Source organism: Microcaecilia unicolor, chromosome 11 (genome assembly GCF_901765095.1).
Source record: "Microcaecilia unicolor chromosome 11, aMicUni1.1, whole genome shotgun sequence".
Taxonomy (NCBI): domain Eukaryota; kingdom Metazoa; phylum Chordata; class Amphibia; order Gymnophiona; family Siphonopidae; genus Microcaecilia; species Microcaecilia unicolor.
Window position 1 is genome coordinate 42,831,449 of NC_044041.1, and position 16,564 is coordinate 42,848,012.

General features: G+C 47.5%; 1 protein-coding gene across 2 annotated transcripts in view; it reads right to left on the reverse strand.

The window, feature by feature from the left end:
• Positions 1–609: 609 nt before the first annotated feature.
• The window catches only part of SCARB1 (scavenger receptor class B member 1), a 251,962-nt gene continuing 236,007 nt past the window's right edge, over positions 610–16,564 (reverse strand). The window contains exons 12-13 of one of the 2 annotated variants that reach the window (XM_030218830.1): positions 12,050–12,175; positions 1,452–1,539 (exon numbers count right to left, since the gene is read on the reverse strand). In XM_030218830.1, the coding sequence (XP_030074690.1) occupies positions 12,050–12,175 (126 nt within the window). In that variant the 3' untranslated portion in view covers positions 1,452–1,539. Of the gene's footprint in view, positions 1,540–12,049; positions 12,176–16,564 lie in introns of both variants that reach the window. The other variant, XM_030218831.1, reaches the window with a different exon arrangement.

Genomic DNA, 16,564 nt, shown 5'->3' on the forward strand with positions numbered 1-16,564 from the left:
GAGTGAAAACAAAACACTTTTTTCTTGTTATTTTCTTTATGGACACTTTCAAAATACTTTTGGACAATGATTAAAAATGCTCAGATGCTACTCTGACACAGTGTTGCTGTTTTCATCTTAATATCAGCATGCAAAAAAAAAATTCTCAAAATTTTTAAAAGCTGGTAAAAATCATTAACCATATCCAACTCAAAATAAATCAATTCTGAACGCACCAACTACATAAGCCACTAAAGGAGAATTAGGCCAGCTAAAATTTTTACTGAAAATGTTATCAGCAGTAGGAAAACACACATTTGATTTCACTGGCTGAATTCATGTGCATCTGTACTAAAAAAAAACAAACAAGACAGCTGGCAAAATCTTTGGTCAATAGTAAGCAAAACTGGAAATGTTACGACTGGTGCCCTGGCAGCCAAATACCAGTGGAATTCGGAATTTGTTTCCACATTAAGCAGAATAAATAAATAAACTCTGGGAATAATGAAACTATCAAGTGAAGATCTATGACGGAGGCATTGGTACAGTAACATACCAGGTTCTAGACTGGACACAAGGGATCCCATGGTCATTTAATTAAACAAGCTGGTAAACACTGAAACCACAAAGTGCAAACGCACGCCTTCATTTATGCATGAACCCTACGTTTTTTTCTTCCTTTTGGCAAGTCGTATATTACTTAAGCATTTCATACTTAGCATTTGTATCATAGATTTGCGAGACACATTTATGCCAAATTTCAGTTACCATACAGTTTGCAGGTTTGTTTTATATTGACGATTTAGGGCCCATATACTAAGCTCTCCTCTCACCCCCTCCCCCCCCCCATAGACATCTTTGGTACACAGGCCCCAAGGCACACAAAATAGGGAATAGGAGATCTTATGTGCAAGCAACAGATGCAACCATGACCTTTCCGATACGTCTCCCCTTGCCCACCATCTTCAAAGAGAGTCAGTAACTTCAGACACATGATAGCATCCCTCGAAACTGCACTATGCACTAAACCAACATATTTGGCTGAATAGCATTGAAAAACAAAGGCCTACAGCTCTAAATGTTGCTTTGACCCATCAAAAACTGGGTCAGCTGAGTGCTGCATATGCAAATATGTCTAATGGTGTGTCACAGTAGCACCTGACAAATCCTTACTCTTATTCCTTAGTTATACAAGCGTTAAAATTATTTTTCACACCTTCTTAGCACACAGTTTTTGAAATGCTTGGTAGGAATGCTAGGTCCTCCATTCTCTTTTGAAGTCTTGTAGGTACAGAGTTCTATACTACCATCTCCTTGTTCATTATCTCCCCTTCTTTGGTGGTCCTTACATAGCTTAATTCCCTGAGCCTCCCTGGTTGTCTTGGAAACCTATGATGGGCTGTACCGATGAACTAATTGGGAAAATCAGAACATCAAGATTTAGGGAGTTCAACAATCGGTGATAAATTGGTCACAATCTTTGAGAAGTGGTGTTCTCTCCGAACACAGGAAGGATTTGTTCTGTGGCACGTTGCTTTTTTGGATGGTCTTGCAGCATCTCTGCATAATAAAAAAAAAAAATTGCAACAAGGTTATGGACAAACCTAAATAAAAAAAAAAATACAAACACTACATGAAACCTGATTGTTGTGTGCACACAACTGTGCATGTGTGTGTTTTTTTAAATATTAAATCTCCTTTTTCTACTGATTTTTATGCAATGTGCTCCGCAGTTATATTAATGTAGAATACATGCACAGTAAATCACTCCAAAAATTTAGTCAGTCTACATAACCCCGTCCTGAATTTAGTTGTGACAACATTCAAATCGATTCTTGAGAAAAGCTTCACAGATCCAGGGTCCAGCTTGCGTGGTCAGAGGATGTTGAATTTCCTAGCCAGTCACTGCTTTCAGCATCACCCAGTGTTCTTCTGGGGAGGGAAGGTCTTCATTTTTAGTTTTAACCCCATTTCGTCTAAAGTCTCAAGGCAACAGAAGCCAAGATACTGCAGCTAGAAGCTTTTTCTGTAAAGCGAATGCTACATACCTGTAGAAGGTATTCTCCGAGGACAGCAGGCTGATTGTTCTCACTGATGGGTGACGTCCACGGCAGCCCCTCCAATCGGAAACTTCACTAGCAAAGGCCTTTGCTAGCTCTCGCGCGCCCATGCGCACCCGCATGCGTGGCCATCTTCCCGCCCGAACCGGCTCGTGTTCGTCAGTCCCGTATGTAGCAAGACAAAGACAAGGGAAGACACAACTCCAAAGGGGAGGCGGGCGGGTTTGTGAGAACAATCAGCCTGCTGTCCTCAGAGAATACCTTCTACAGGTATGTAGTATTCACTTTCTCCGAGGACAAGCATGCTGCTTGTTCTCACTGATGGGGTATCCCTACCCCCAGGCTCACTCAAAACAACAAACGTGGTCAATTGGGCCTCGCAACGGCGAGGACATAACTGAGATTGACCTAACAACTTATCCAACTAACTGAGAGTGTAGCCTGGAACAGAATAAATCATGGGCCTAGGGGGGGTGGAGTTGGATTCTAAACCCCGAACAGATTCTGAAGCACTGACTGCACAACAGACTGTCGCGTCGGGTATCCTGCTGCAGGCAGTAATGAGATGTGAATGTGTGGACAGATGACCACGTCGCAGCTTTGCAGATCTCTTCAATAGTGGCTGACTTCAAGTGGGCCACTGACGCAGCCATGGCTCTGACATTGTGAGCCGTGACATGACCCTCAAGAGCCAGCCCAGCCTGGGCGTAAGTGAAGGAAATGCAATCTGCTAGCCAATTGGATATGGTGCATTTCCCCACAGCCACTCCCCTCCTGTTGGGATCAAAAGAAACAATTGGGCGGACTGTCTGTTGGGCTGTGTCCGCTCCAGATAGAAGGCCAATGCTCTTTTGCAGTCCAATGTGTGCAGCTGACGTTCAGCAGGGCAGGAATGAGGACGGGGAAAAAAATGTTGGCAAGACAATTGACTGGTTCAGATGGAACTCCGACACTACCTTCGGCAAGAACTTAGGGTGAGTGTGGAGGACTACTCTATTATGATGACATTTGGTGTAAGGGGCCTGGGCTACCAGGGCCTGAAGCTCACTGACTCTACGAGCTGAAGTAACTGCCACCAAGAAAATGACCTTCCAGGTCAAGTACTTCAGATGGTAGGAGTTCAGTGGCTCAAAAGGAGGTTTCATCAGCTGGGTGAGAACGACATTGAGATCCCATGACACTGTAGGAAGTTTGACGGGGGGGCTTTGACAAAAGCAAACCTCTCATAAAGTGAACAACTAAAGGCTGTCCTGAGATCGGCTTACCTTCCACACGGTAATGGTATGCACTGATTGCGCTAAGGTGAACCCTTACAGAGTTGGTCTTGAGACCAGACTCAGACAAGTGCAGAAGGTAGTCAAGCAGGGTCTGTGTAGGACAAGAGCGAGGATCTAAGAAGGCCTTGCTGTCACACCAGACGGCAAACCTCCTCCATAAAAAGAAGTAACTCCTCTTAGTGGAATCTTTTCTGGAAGCAAGCAAGACACGGGAGACACCCTCTGACAGACCCAAAGAGGCAAAGTCTACGCTCTCAACATCTAGGCCGTGAGAGCCAGAGACTGGAGGTTGGGATGCAGAAGCGCCCCTTCGTCCTGTGTGATGAGGGTCGGAAAACACTCCAATCTCCACGGTTCTTCGGAGGACAACTCCAGAAGAAGAGGGAACCAGATCTGACGCGGCCAAAAGGGAGCAATCAGAATCATGGTGCCCCGGTCTTGTTTGATTTTCAACAAAGTCTTCCCCACCAGAGGTATGGGAGGATAAGCATACAGGAGACCTTCCCCCCAATCCAGGAGGAAGGCTTCCGATGCCAGTCGACCGTGGGCCTGAAGTCTGGAACAGAACTGAGGGACCTTGTGGTTGGCTCGAGATGCGAAGAGATCTACCAAGGGGGTGCCCCACACTTGGAAGATCTGGCGCACTACTCCGGAATTAAGCGACCACTCATGAGGTTGCATAATCCTGCTCAACCTGTCGGCCAAACTGTTTACGCCTCCCAGATATGTGGCTTGGAGCCACATGCCGTAACGGCGAGCCCAGAGCCACATGCTGACGGCTTCCTGACACAGGGGGCGAGATCCGGTGCCCCCCTGCTTGTTGATGTAATACATGGCAACCTGGTTGTCTGTCTGAATTTGGATAATTTGGTGGGACAGCCGATCTCTGAAAGCCTTCAGAGCGTTCCAGACCGCTCATAACTCCAGGAGATTGATCTGTAGATCATGTTCCTGGAGGGACCAGCTTCCTTGGGTGTGTAGTCCATCGACATGAGCTCCCCACCCCAGGAGAGACGCATCCGTAGTCAGCACCTTTTGAGGCTGAGGAATTTGGAAGGGGCGTCCCAGAGTCAAATTGGCCCAAATCGTCCACCAGCAAAGGGATTTGAGAAAACTCGTGGACAGGTGGATCACGTCCTCTAGACCCCCAGCAGCCTGAAACCACTGGGAAGCTAGGGTCCATTGAGCAGATCGTATTTGAAGACGAGCCATGGGAGTCACATGGACTGTGGAGGCCATGTGGCCAAGCAATCTCAACATCTGCCGAGCTGTGATCTGCTGGGACGCTCGTACCCGGGAGACGAGGGACAGCAGATTGTTGGCCCTTGTCTCCGGGAGATAGGCACGAGCCGTCCGAGAATCCAGCAGAGCTCCTATGAATTCGAGTCTCTGTACTGGGAGAAGATGGGACTTTGGGTAATTTATCACAAACCCTAGTAGCTCCAGGAGTCGAATAGTCATCTGCATGGATTGTAGAGCACCTGCCTCGGAAGTGTTCTTCACCAGCCAATCGTCGAGATAAGGGAACACGTGCACTCCGAGCCTGCGAAGCGCTGCTGCTACCACAGCTAGGCACTTCGTGAACACTCTGGGCGCAGAGGCGAGCCCAAAGGGTAGCACATAGTACTGGAAGTGACGTGATCCCAGACGAAATCGAAGATACTGTCTGTGAGCTGGCAGTATCGGGATGTGTTTATAAGCCTCCTTTAAGTCCAGAGAGCATAGCCAATCGTTTTGCTGAATCATGGGAAGAAGGGTGCCCAGGGAAAGCATCCTGAACTTTTCCTTGACCAGATATTTGTTCAGGGCCCTTAGGTCTAGGATGGGACGCATCCCCCGTTTTCTTTTCCACAAAAAAATACCTGGAATAGAATCCCAGCCCTTCTTGCCCCGGTGGCACGGGCTCGACCGTATTGGCGCTGAGAAGGGCGGAGAGTTCCTCTGCAAGTACCTGCTTGTGCTGGAAGCTGAAGGACTGAGCTCCCGGTGGACAATTTGGAGGCATGGCGGCCAAATTGAGGGTGTATCCTTGCCGGACTATTTGGAGAACCCACTGGTCGGAGGTTATGAGAGGCCACCTTTGGTGAAAAACTTTCAACCTCCCCCCGACCGGCAGATCGTCCGGCACGGACACTTTGACCTCGGCTATGCTCTGCTGGAGCCAGTCAAAAGCTCGCCCCCTGCTTTTGCTGGGGAGCTGTGGGGCCTTGCTGAGGCGCACGCTGCTGACGAGAGCGCGCGCGCTGGGGCTTAGCCTGGGCCGCAGGCTGTCGGGAGGGAGGATTGTACCTACGCTTACCAGAAGAGTAGGGAACAGTCCTCCTTCCCCCTTAAAAACGTCTACCTGAAGAGGTAGATGCTGAAGGCTGCCGACGGGAGAATTTGTCGAAAGCGTTATCCTGCTGGTGGAGCTGTTCTACCACCTGTTCGACTTTTTCTCCAAAAATGTTGTCCGCTCGGCAAGGGGAGTCCGCAATCCGCTGCTGGATCCTATTCTCCAGGTCGGAGGCACGCAGCCATGAGAGTCTGCGCATCACCACACCTTGAGCAGCGGCCCTGGACGCAACATCAAAGGTATCATATACCCCTCTGGCCAGGAATTTTCTGCACGCCTTCAGCTGCCTGACCACCTCCTGAAATGGCTTGGCTTGCTCAGGAGGGAGCTTGTCCACCAAGTCCGCCAACTGTCGCACATTGTTCCGCATGTGGATGCTCTTGTAGAGCTGGTAGGACTGAATCTTGGCCACGAGCATAGAAGAATGGTAGGCCTTCCTCCCAAAGGAGTCTAAGGTTCTATCCTTGCCCGGGGGCGCCGAAGCATGCTCCCTAGAACTCTTAGCCTTCTTTAGGGCCAGATCCACCTCACCAGAGTCGTGAGGCAACTGAGTGCGCATCAGCTCTGGGTCCCCATGGATCCGGTACTGGGATTCAATCTTCTTGGGAATGTGGGGATTAGTTAGAGACTTGGTCCAGTTCGCCAGCAATGTCTTTTTTAGGACATGATGCATGGGTACTGTGGACGCTTCCTTAGGTGGAGAAGGATATTCCAAGAGCTCAAACATTTCAGCCCTGGGCTCATACTCCACAACCACCGGGAAGGGGATGGCCGTAGACATCTCCCGGACAAAGGCCGCGAAAGACAGACTCTCGGGAGGAGAAAGCTGCCTTTCAGGGGAGGGAGTGGGATCAGAAAGAAGGCCATCAGACTCCTCGTCAGAGAAATATCTGATGTCCTCCTCCTCCTCCCACGAGGCCTCACCATCGGTGTCAGACACAAGTTCATGAACCTGTGTCTGAAGCCGTGCCCGACTCGACTCCGTGGAAACACGGCCACGGTGAGAGCGCCGAGAGGTAGACTCCCTCACCAGCACCGGCGAAGCTCCCTCCACCGACGTCGTCGGGGAGTCTTCCTGGGAGGCGGCCGCAGCTGGTACCGCAAGCAGTACCGATGTCGGAGACCTCACCCCGGGCAAAGGGCCAGCCGGCGCCTTGCTCGACGGTACCGGTGGCGCAAGCACCCCCGGTACCGGAGAAGGGTGCAACAGCTCTCCCAGAATCTCTGGAAGAACGGCCCGGAGACTCTCGTGCAGAGCGGCTGTGGAGAAAGACTGGGAAGCCGATGCAGGCGTCGAGGTCAAAGTCTGTTCCGGGCGTGGAGGCAGTTCCGGCCTGTCCAAGGGGGAGCGCATCGACACCTCCTGAACAGAGGGTGAGCGGTCCTCCCGGTGCCGATGCCTACTGGGTGCCGACTCCCTCGGCGACCCAGAGCTCTCGGTACCGAGGCGGGAAGGAGACCGGTGTCGATGCTTCTTCGATTTCTTCAAACAAAGCATGTCACCGGAGCTTCCCGGTACCGACGAGGAGGACGTAGAATCCAACAGTCTCTTCCTCGGGGCCGAGGTCGAAGGAGGTCGGTCTCGGGGGGGCTGTACCGCAGGAGCCCTCAGGGCAAGAGGAGACCCACCCGAAGGCTCACCGCCACCAGCAGGGGAACGGACAGCCCTCACCTGCACTCCAATCGAAGAACCACCGTCCGACAACATCAGCAACAGCGGAGGTCCCGGTACCACCGACGTCGACGCAGCCTTCCGATGTCTCGGTACCGACGATGCAGAGGGTCAAAGCCTCGATGCCATCGATGCCGAGGTCGAAGACTTTGATGCTGTCGATGTCGATGCACTCGATACGTCCCGTGCTGTTGTCGACGAAGAGCCCGACAACAACACGGTGCCCAGCCCCCAGACACTGAAGACACGAAGCGTGCCTATCAGTGAGCGAGATTACCCGGGCACACTGGGTGCACTTTTTGAAGCCGCTGGGAGACTTCGATGACATGGGCGGAAAAATCACGCCGGCGAAATCAAAATCCGCGATGATGACGAAAGGCACCAAAAATAAGGGAGAGAAAACCCGTACCGAGGCCAAAAAAAGGCCGATCCCGAAAGCCGCTGGGGGAAAAACTGGACACACGGGAAGGGACAAGACCGAAAGGTCTCACTTTTTTTTTTTAGCAAAATCGCGAAGACGCGCGAGGGTCAACTTGAGGGGCACGAAACGGCGGCAAAACACGACCGTCCCGAGCGTGGACAAAAGAAGACTGACGAACATGAGCCAGTTCGGGCGGGAAGACGGCCACGCATGCGCGGTGCGCATGGGCGCGCGAGAGCTAGCAAAGGCCTTTGAAGTTTCCGATTGGAGGGGCTGCCGTGGACATCACCCATCAGTGAGAACAAGCAGCCTGCTTGTCCTCGGAGAAAAATATTTTACAGCCCGAGGCTAATGTTATAACCAAGGGCCTAGGTGTAGGTGGCAAGTACACCTAGTTCAAGCCTATTTTATAAAAGCTAGACACCTACACTAGTGTTTTTTTTTAAGTGGTTGAAAACATGCTTTCACTGAAGGCACAATCACTTAAGCCAGTCCTATGGTTGATGTAAATGATCACGACTCCATTTAGAAAGAGTATGCATAAATTAGAGCATTCTATTATCCATGCATGCGCTTGCTTGCACTGTTCATGGTCATCCCAACCCCCCCCCCCCCCCCCCCACCAATGTGCATCTCCACAATGAAAAGTACAATACAATCGAACTATACTAGCTGTTTTATGAGGCCATTTACACATATAAATGACAAATACCGACACCTTATAGAATTACCCCCCTAAATATGAACCCTAAAGCTGCATGCTTGCATTTTTAGCTGTGTCATGGAATGTGCTTAGAAATTCATTTAATTTTCACTCAACACAAGGTTTGATACTTCTAGGTTTAGGGGGTAAGCACACCTAGACTGTTAGGTGTCAGCGTTTATACCAGCCATAGAGTGGGGTGTAAGTGCATACAGCTCAATTCCAGAGATAAGTGCATAACATCATGCATAGCATTCCTGCCCAGGCTTCTCCTATACCGTCTTGCAGTTGCCAATCTGCAACCATAGCAGAAAAGGAAAAGTTTTCCTAAGAACATGCAGAGGTCAGAAGAATGCTGGATTTGCCAGAGCAATAAGTTGATAAGAGATAACGAAAGCTCTCATGAACACAGTGAAGAAATTTTGATACTACTCGGCTCCTAGGTTTCATTAAAAAAAAAAAAAAAAAGATGATTACTGGTGCTTTAGATTATAATAAATATTTTTCAGTAGGAAACACACTGCAACCAAAGCAAGAATTACTGTACCCAAAATTATCAGCTCAGGTTTTAAAGATTTCTTATTCTTTGCCATTCTAGCTTAGGGCTTATGGCAAACTCCATTGCCCCAAGTAAGCCGCATTGAGCCTGCCATGAGTGGGAAAGCGCGGGGTACAAATGTAACAAATAACAATAACAACAAACACCTCACAAGGTACATTAAATCAATAATAGTAAACAAATCTGAGATAAACCAGGAGGAGCTCCAGGATTATAGCCAGCAGACCAAAGTACCAAAACCATTAGGTGTATTGACATTGTGAGCACAATACCCAATAGCTTTCGGTTCTTGGCTACAAAGCACAAGATTAGCACCCATTAAAGAGTCTAGATAGAAGCTCTGCATGTTACATTCATAGCCCTGGGGCATCTGGAGCTGCTGTGACTAAGGGCAAGATGCACTAAAGACTCATTAAAGCCCTTTCCTTACCGATTCCCTTAGCGAATCGGTAAGGAATGGGCATGCATCAAGGAAAAGGAATGCAAATGAGCTGCTCGTTGTAGCTCACTTGCATTCTCTATTCCATCGTTAAACAGCTGGATAGTTGACCCTGTCGAGCATGCGCAGAGCAGCCAAGCGTTATGCTGGCTGCTCTGCGCATGCCAAATATGCCTCCCTGTGCCACCCAAAGACACCATGCTGCTCACCCCCTCCAATGCAGCTCGATCCAGGACAGTGCAGTTGAGGACGCCCATCCGAAAAACAAACGTCCATTTTGGCCCCCTAATAATAAAAACGTCTTTTTTTGGCAGTGCTTCAACCAGCTGAGAGACCTGGAAATCTCTGAGCCAATTACAGCGTGTTTAGCTTGGCTGAACACGTTGTGATTGGCTCAGGGACTTCCAGGTCTCAGCTGAGTGAAGCAGTGCCAAAAAAGACTTTTTTTTATTAAGGGGGCCAAAATGGACGTTTTTGGTTTTTTTTTGAATGGGGGCCCATTTTGGCCGCCTTCCCCCTTTGCAATAATAAAAACGTCTTTTTTGGCAGTGCTTCACTCAGCTGAGAGACCAGGAAGTCTCTGAGCCAATCACAGTGAGTTTAACTCGACCACTTTTAGCAAGGTAGTAAAATGGCAGCATTTGTATTTTGTTCCCAAAATGGCCGTGTGCTAATTTCCCTTATGCACATACATCAACCAAACTGCAGGTGAAGGGGGTAATTCTAAAAACACAGGCGCTACCATTTACATACGTACAGAGGAGGGATTTTGGTAGTTGTGTGTAAATTGCTGTTTTTATCTTCTTTTTTGGGAGGGGGCAAGAAATGGGAATGGAAGCGATAACCAGTTAGCGCGTGCACATTAGCATATGCTAACTGGTTAACATGGGGTTCACGCAGGAGCCCTTACTGCCTCGTCAACAGAATGTGGTAAGGGCTCCCGCAATCATTATTTTAAGTAGCTGCATACTAAACGGTAACATTAGCGCAGGGTCACAAATGGAACCACTAAAAATGGGCTTAGCACGTGGGAAATAACTACATAACGACCCCTTGAGGAAACTAGGCACATATGCATATACATATTTATATTATATTTTTTTTAATATAAAATGGGCACCTAGCTATAGAATTACCCTCTACATGCCCTGCTGGGTGCAAGACACTCCTGCCTAAAAATAGAAATGAATAGCAAAATGGCATGCAATAACAAAGAAAAGCTTACACAGATGCTTTATACTAACCAAAACTATATTAAGGGGTCCTTTTACAAAGCCACGGTAAAGAGTGACCTGCAGTAGCATGGGCGCATCTTTAGGTGCACGGATTTACAGCAGCTGGGACAGAGACCATTTTTTAATGGGGTCTTTTGGTTTTACCCCAGAAAAGTATTAAAAAAAACCTCTGAACACGTTTTGTTATTCTACATCCAACTCGTCACATAACAAAACGTGCTCAGAGGTTTTTTTTTTTTAAATACTTTTATGGGGTAAAACCAAAAACCTTTTTTTTCAGTTGTACCTGATGCAGCCTGAGGGCGAAACGTGGCCACGCCGGGTATTGTTTTAATAAACTTGTTACATTTATTATTTGCTAGTAAAAGAGGCCCATTTCGAACAGAAAGGAAACGGGCGCTAGCAAGGCTCCAGGGCCCCCTCCCCCCTCCTGTTTCCTCCTCCCCTCCCCCCCTCCTCTTCCCCTCCCATCTCAGGACCCCCCTCCCCCCTCTCTCTCATCTCAGGACCCCGCCCTCTATCCGTGCCCCCCTCTCCTCCGATTTCCACCGCCCAGTGCCTCCCTCCCTCTGTGTCTGTGGCCTGCGAGTGCAAGGAGGACGTGTGCCATTTAAAAAGTTTTACCTCCTGCTCGGCCGCCAACACTGAAGTGCAGCAACTACAGACGCTGCTTCAGACAGGCTGTGGTTTCAGCTGTTCCTCTGGTCCCGCTCTCATTTCCTGTTTGCGGAAACAGAGCGATTGCCTGTAGTTGGTCCCTTCTCCTTCTGACGTTGCGTTTCTTTCCCTGGCACTATACAGAGTTCCCTTGAGGGCGGGGCAGTGATCGGGAGTGCAATTACGAACCCTACGAACACTACACGGCTTGACTGCCCCGGAGTCAGCTTCAGAATGCGAATTATATTAGATTTTTATATATTTTTATCAGCCTGCTTTCATTGTTTGTATTTATCATTTTTTAATGGGCCAGGAAATGCCTGTATGGCCTGAGCCCTTACCGCAAAGCCACTGACTTAGCTTAAGAGCTCATATGTTACCCATGCAGTAACCATGCAACACACACCAATGTGGCTGCACTGCCGATTACCGCCGGAACACCCCTGGGTTAGAAAATAGAAAAATATATTTTCTACCACGGGATTTAGCATGCGCCAAACTCGAAATTACCAACCCCTCCCCGCAGCTTTGTAAAAGGGCCCTTAAGTGACAAAGTAAAATGAATAGCACCAAAAGAATTAGTGTAAACTAGAAACAGTATGATTCAGTTTGGCAGACTAGAACATTTAAGACTTCAGCGAGATTTTTAGTTAGAATATATTTCTAAAGAATTGAGTGCTTATAGAAAATTCTAGTTTTACCTTGTACCCACCTACAAACTGGCTTCTTGCAGCACTGTCCCATTGGATGCAGGAATCAGATTTTCTGAATGGGCTAGCATGGCCTCTTTATTGTCTTTGGGTTTTTTATTACTACTCCAAAATAAAAATCCTCTGCCCTAGAAGATAATCAGGCTAATTTATATCAGATGAAATTGTACTCCAAACACACACTTTACCTTACGAAGCTGCCATTAGGAAGGCTTCACTTCTTACCACTTAGAATTTGACATTTTCAATTTATCATCAATAGCAGCTCAGAATTGTAGAATTTACAGATTAAAATGCAGGTCCTAATCTATAGCACTTTAGCATTGATTATTTCGTGCCAGAGGCAGTTTTCCCATTTTTTAACAATAAGCCACACTTCAAATTGTTGATTTGCATGGTCTAGAACAGTGTTTCCCCAAATCCAGTCCTGGAATACCCCTTGCCAGTCAGGTTTTCAGGATATCCACAATACACATGAACTTGATTGGCATACACTGCCTCCATTATATGCAAATCGCTTTCACACATTCATTGTGGCTAGCCTAAAAAGCTGACTGGCAAGGGGTACTCCAGGACTGGACTTGGGAAACACTGGTCTAGAACGTTCTGCACATTCAATTCAATCAAGCAGCAATCTGTTATAAAATGTATCAATTTTCTTTTGCACGCAAGCGCTTGTGTCCAGGGCCGGTCTTAGCAAGTGTGGGGCCCTATGCAGACCAATTTGAGGGAGCCCATCCTAGCCCCACCCCACCCCCTGAGCTCCAGGGCGGCCACCCCTCCCTCCGGGCCATCCCCTCCGAACTCAAAGGCCCCCTCCCCCCCAGGGCCCCACAGCTCCAGGGCTCCCCCCTCCCTCCCTCCCAGCTCCAAGGCCCCCCACCCAGCTCCAAGGCCTGCCCCCCCCCCCCCCCCAATTTTAAGAGTTTACCTCGTCGACGTCGGGTTACAGCAGCCGGCAGGTAGCAGCAGCAGTGAAAAGCGTGCGAGCTGCTCGGTGCTTCGGGAGCCTTCCTTTCCCTCTCTCAGCTCTGGTCCCACTAACCTCGAGGGCGGGACCAGAGTTGAGAGAGGGAAAGGAAGGCTCCCGAAGCACCGAGCAGCTCACATGCTTTTCACTGCTGCTGCTACTTGCCGGCCGCTGTAACCCGACGTCGACGAGGTAAACTTTTAAAATTCAGAGGGAGGGGGAACTGGAGATCGGGCGGTCGGGGCGAGTTCAGGTGCGCTGCGCGAGGCCCTATGCGGTCGCCTCGCCCTAAGACCGGCCCTGCTTGTGTCAGTGCTCAAGGGTTTAGCCAGTCCAAGGTTCTGTGGGTTATGAATGACCCACTACAGACTGGAATCTCAAAGGCTCTATGTGTAGGAAGGGCATACAGAAAGCTCCACCGCTTCCTTCCACAGAACCGTACTTTATCTATGTGATCACAGCGCTTCTGCCCAAAGCAGATGAAATACAACATGACAGTCTGAAAAACAAAAATTCAAAACAGAAGTAGTGTTGCTAACAGTTTACTTAACATATTTTTTTTTTTTAGTTCTAAGGGGCCCTTTTACAAAGCGTCGGTAAGCCCAACACGGGATTACGCAAGCTAACCTGGAACTACTGCCAGTCCAATGCAGCAATCGGCGATAGTTCCACCTCGAGCGTGCGCCATTTCTGGTTAGCCATTTCTGGTTAGCGTGGTGCTAACCCAGTAGTAATTGGGCATCACCATGTGCTTCCTGGTTACTGCCAGGTTACCACAGGAACCTTTAACACCACCTCAATGGGTGTCGGTAAGTGCTCGACCCTGCATGGCCACGCGGTAAGAGCAATCTTACTGCACTGCCATTTTTAGGGGCTTTTTACCCTACCACTATCGCAGGGCACTTTTTCTCATAGCTTTGTACATGGGCCCCTAAAAGATTTTGAAGGTTTGCTGTTCTAATCAATATATGTAACTGAATAAAAATGAGACCCACTGTACCCACAAATGCCAAATCCAATGTCCTTTGGCTGGCTTCATCATTTGCACCATATTTTATAACAAAGCCTGTGTAATCCAACATGTATCACAATGTCCCCAAAGAAAACCTTTTAAAAATCTCACTTAAAAATGCAATTTCGAAAACAGATTGATCACAATACCCAGTTTAGGAGCATGATTACTAAAGCGTGGAGGTTTTTGCACTCAGCCCAAGATTCTAGATATGGCAAGTAAGTTGCGTGCACAAATTTGACAGTGCAGCCAAACTGTGGGTGAAACTCAGGCCAATCGGCGCTAATTGGCAAGCAATTATTGCCCCTAATTGGAATTTATGCATGCAACATTATTCTGTAAAGGGGTGCAAGTAAATTCTAATGCACAGATCTCAAAGGGGGTGTGGACACGGGAGGGGCATGGACGGGTCACAGGTGTTTCTAGAAACTACATGCACTCTTAATGCGCCCGAACCGAACCTAAGTGAGGCTCGGGCATTTACACTTGGCATAAATGGCCACGCCTAAATTTAGTTGCAGGTCCAGGCACTATGTGTATTCTATAAGCCATGCCCAACATTAGGCGTGGGTTTTAGAATAGTGCTAAGCGTGTTTTCTTCCATGCTGAATTTTCCAGCGCCATTTATAATCTATTCTTTAGTGCTGGTTAACAATTAACATTATCGTGCCTTAGGTGCAAAGGCTCTGCTGGAACTGTTGGGTGTGCATCCAGCATTCCCCTTGCAGTTTCCAAACAGACGTACGCTAACATGCTTAGCTTGCGCTACCTACCACACGCTAACATCACCTGTTCATATTACCCGACAAGCCCAAAAGTAACTTTTACAAGCTCGGGCCTTTTCTGAAATGACTCGGTTGACAGTTCTAGTTAACAATGATGGTTTCCTCGCTATAAACCATTTAGGGCACGTGTTACAACTGTGTAACCCTTACCCAATTAGAGCTGAAGTCCTATCATCCCATTCCACTAGGTCACTCTGATAATTCTGTAAACTTATAGGGGGCAATTCTATAAAGGGTTCTAAAAACTAGGCACCCAAAATTGGTTCGCTAGGATAGTATTCTGTAACGGCACCTAAGTACCGACATTCTGTTATAGAATCAAGCCTAAGTTGGCATTTGGGCATCAACAATGAGACACCAATACTTATACCATGTAAATGTTGGCATCTAGGTTTGGTACTTAAGTGTGACTTGCCCATATAGGCCCAACCCCTCTGCAATTGCATGGTAAAGCACTTTAGGTGCTAACTTATAGAATTGCGTCCAAGTGCATTCAGGTGTCTGTCATTTGGGCACCTAACTTATAGTGCACTATACAGAATTAGGAGGTTAGTGCTTTACCCTATTTACTAAACCATGTTTAACAAAACCTCATGTTAAATGCACATCGATTCATATTTGAGGGGTGTGAAACAGGGAGGAACTGCACCATGCACTTAATACAGAGGTTATCACAAGCTACTGTGCTATACCACGTTAACTGCAAACTGCAGTCCATGTTGCTGGCTATACCATTAATGTACATTAACTAGATATTTATTTCCATTAAGGAGATCATTCTCTCTGTGCTCAAGTCCTCCTCCACCTACAGTCCTGCCAGTGGGTGGCGCTGTTTCAGTAGCACATGTTCAATAGCAAGGGATAGGCAAGCTGTGCAGGACTCCAGGGAACCTGCTTGTCCTTAATGATTGAAAACACCACATTGATGCAATATATTTGTATCATTCGTCTCACTGGCAGCAATGCAGTTGGAGGATTCCCGCTCAGCTTAGAGGTGATGCCTTACATGTGAAGTGCCAAGAACACATGCAAATGACCAGAATACTTCTTATCTGCAAGTACATGCATAAATGCCAATATTCCAGTTACACACTGTTCTACACAATGGCACCTAAATGAGATGGTATGTAATTTGAAGGTGGGCAGAATCTGGGTGAGGCACACAGTTACATGCATAAATTATAGAATACTATAATGGATGTACTTTAAACAATCTAGGCACCAACATTTACACCCGCGTTATGGCTGGCGTACATGCTCATGCCTTATCGCATATGGGCACGTATACCCGGTTAAACTAGGCACCTTCTTTCCTTAAAGACCAGGCTCCAATTTGGCGTTCTTTCAGCACCTAATTCAAGTCACCCCTTTACAGACTTGCCCTTCAATGTACTGGGAATGTCCAATAGGTAATGCAGAGGTTTTGTGTTTGTATCTTGTTAACATGCAATAGATACAAAACCTTAGTACAACTTAGGAAATAGGCCATTAAAAGATGTATTGCATGTATCATTAGGTCTATGAAGCAGAAAAGTTGCATTCTGAAAAGCTGAACATGATCAGAAAAAAATCACTGTTTCAAAATAAGCAAACCAACAATTTAAAAAAAGTGTGGCTCCAAAGTTCCTGCACAGAATTTAAAATTAGTCATTTTATTTAAATATATTTGTATCATTCGTGTTTTAATTTTGAAAGAATCTTTATAAAATTCCCAATTACACATCACAGTCTAATCGATGAACCCCTGCAA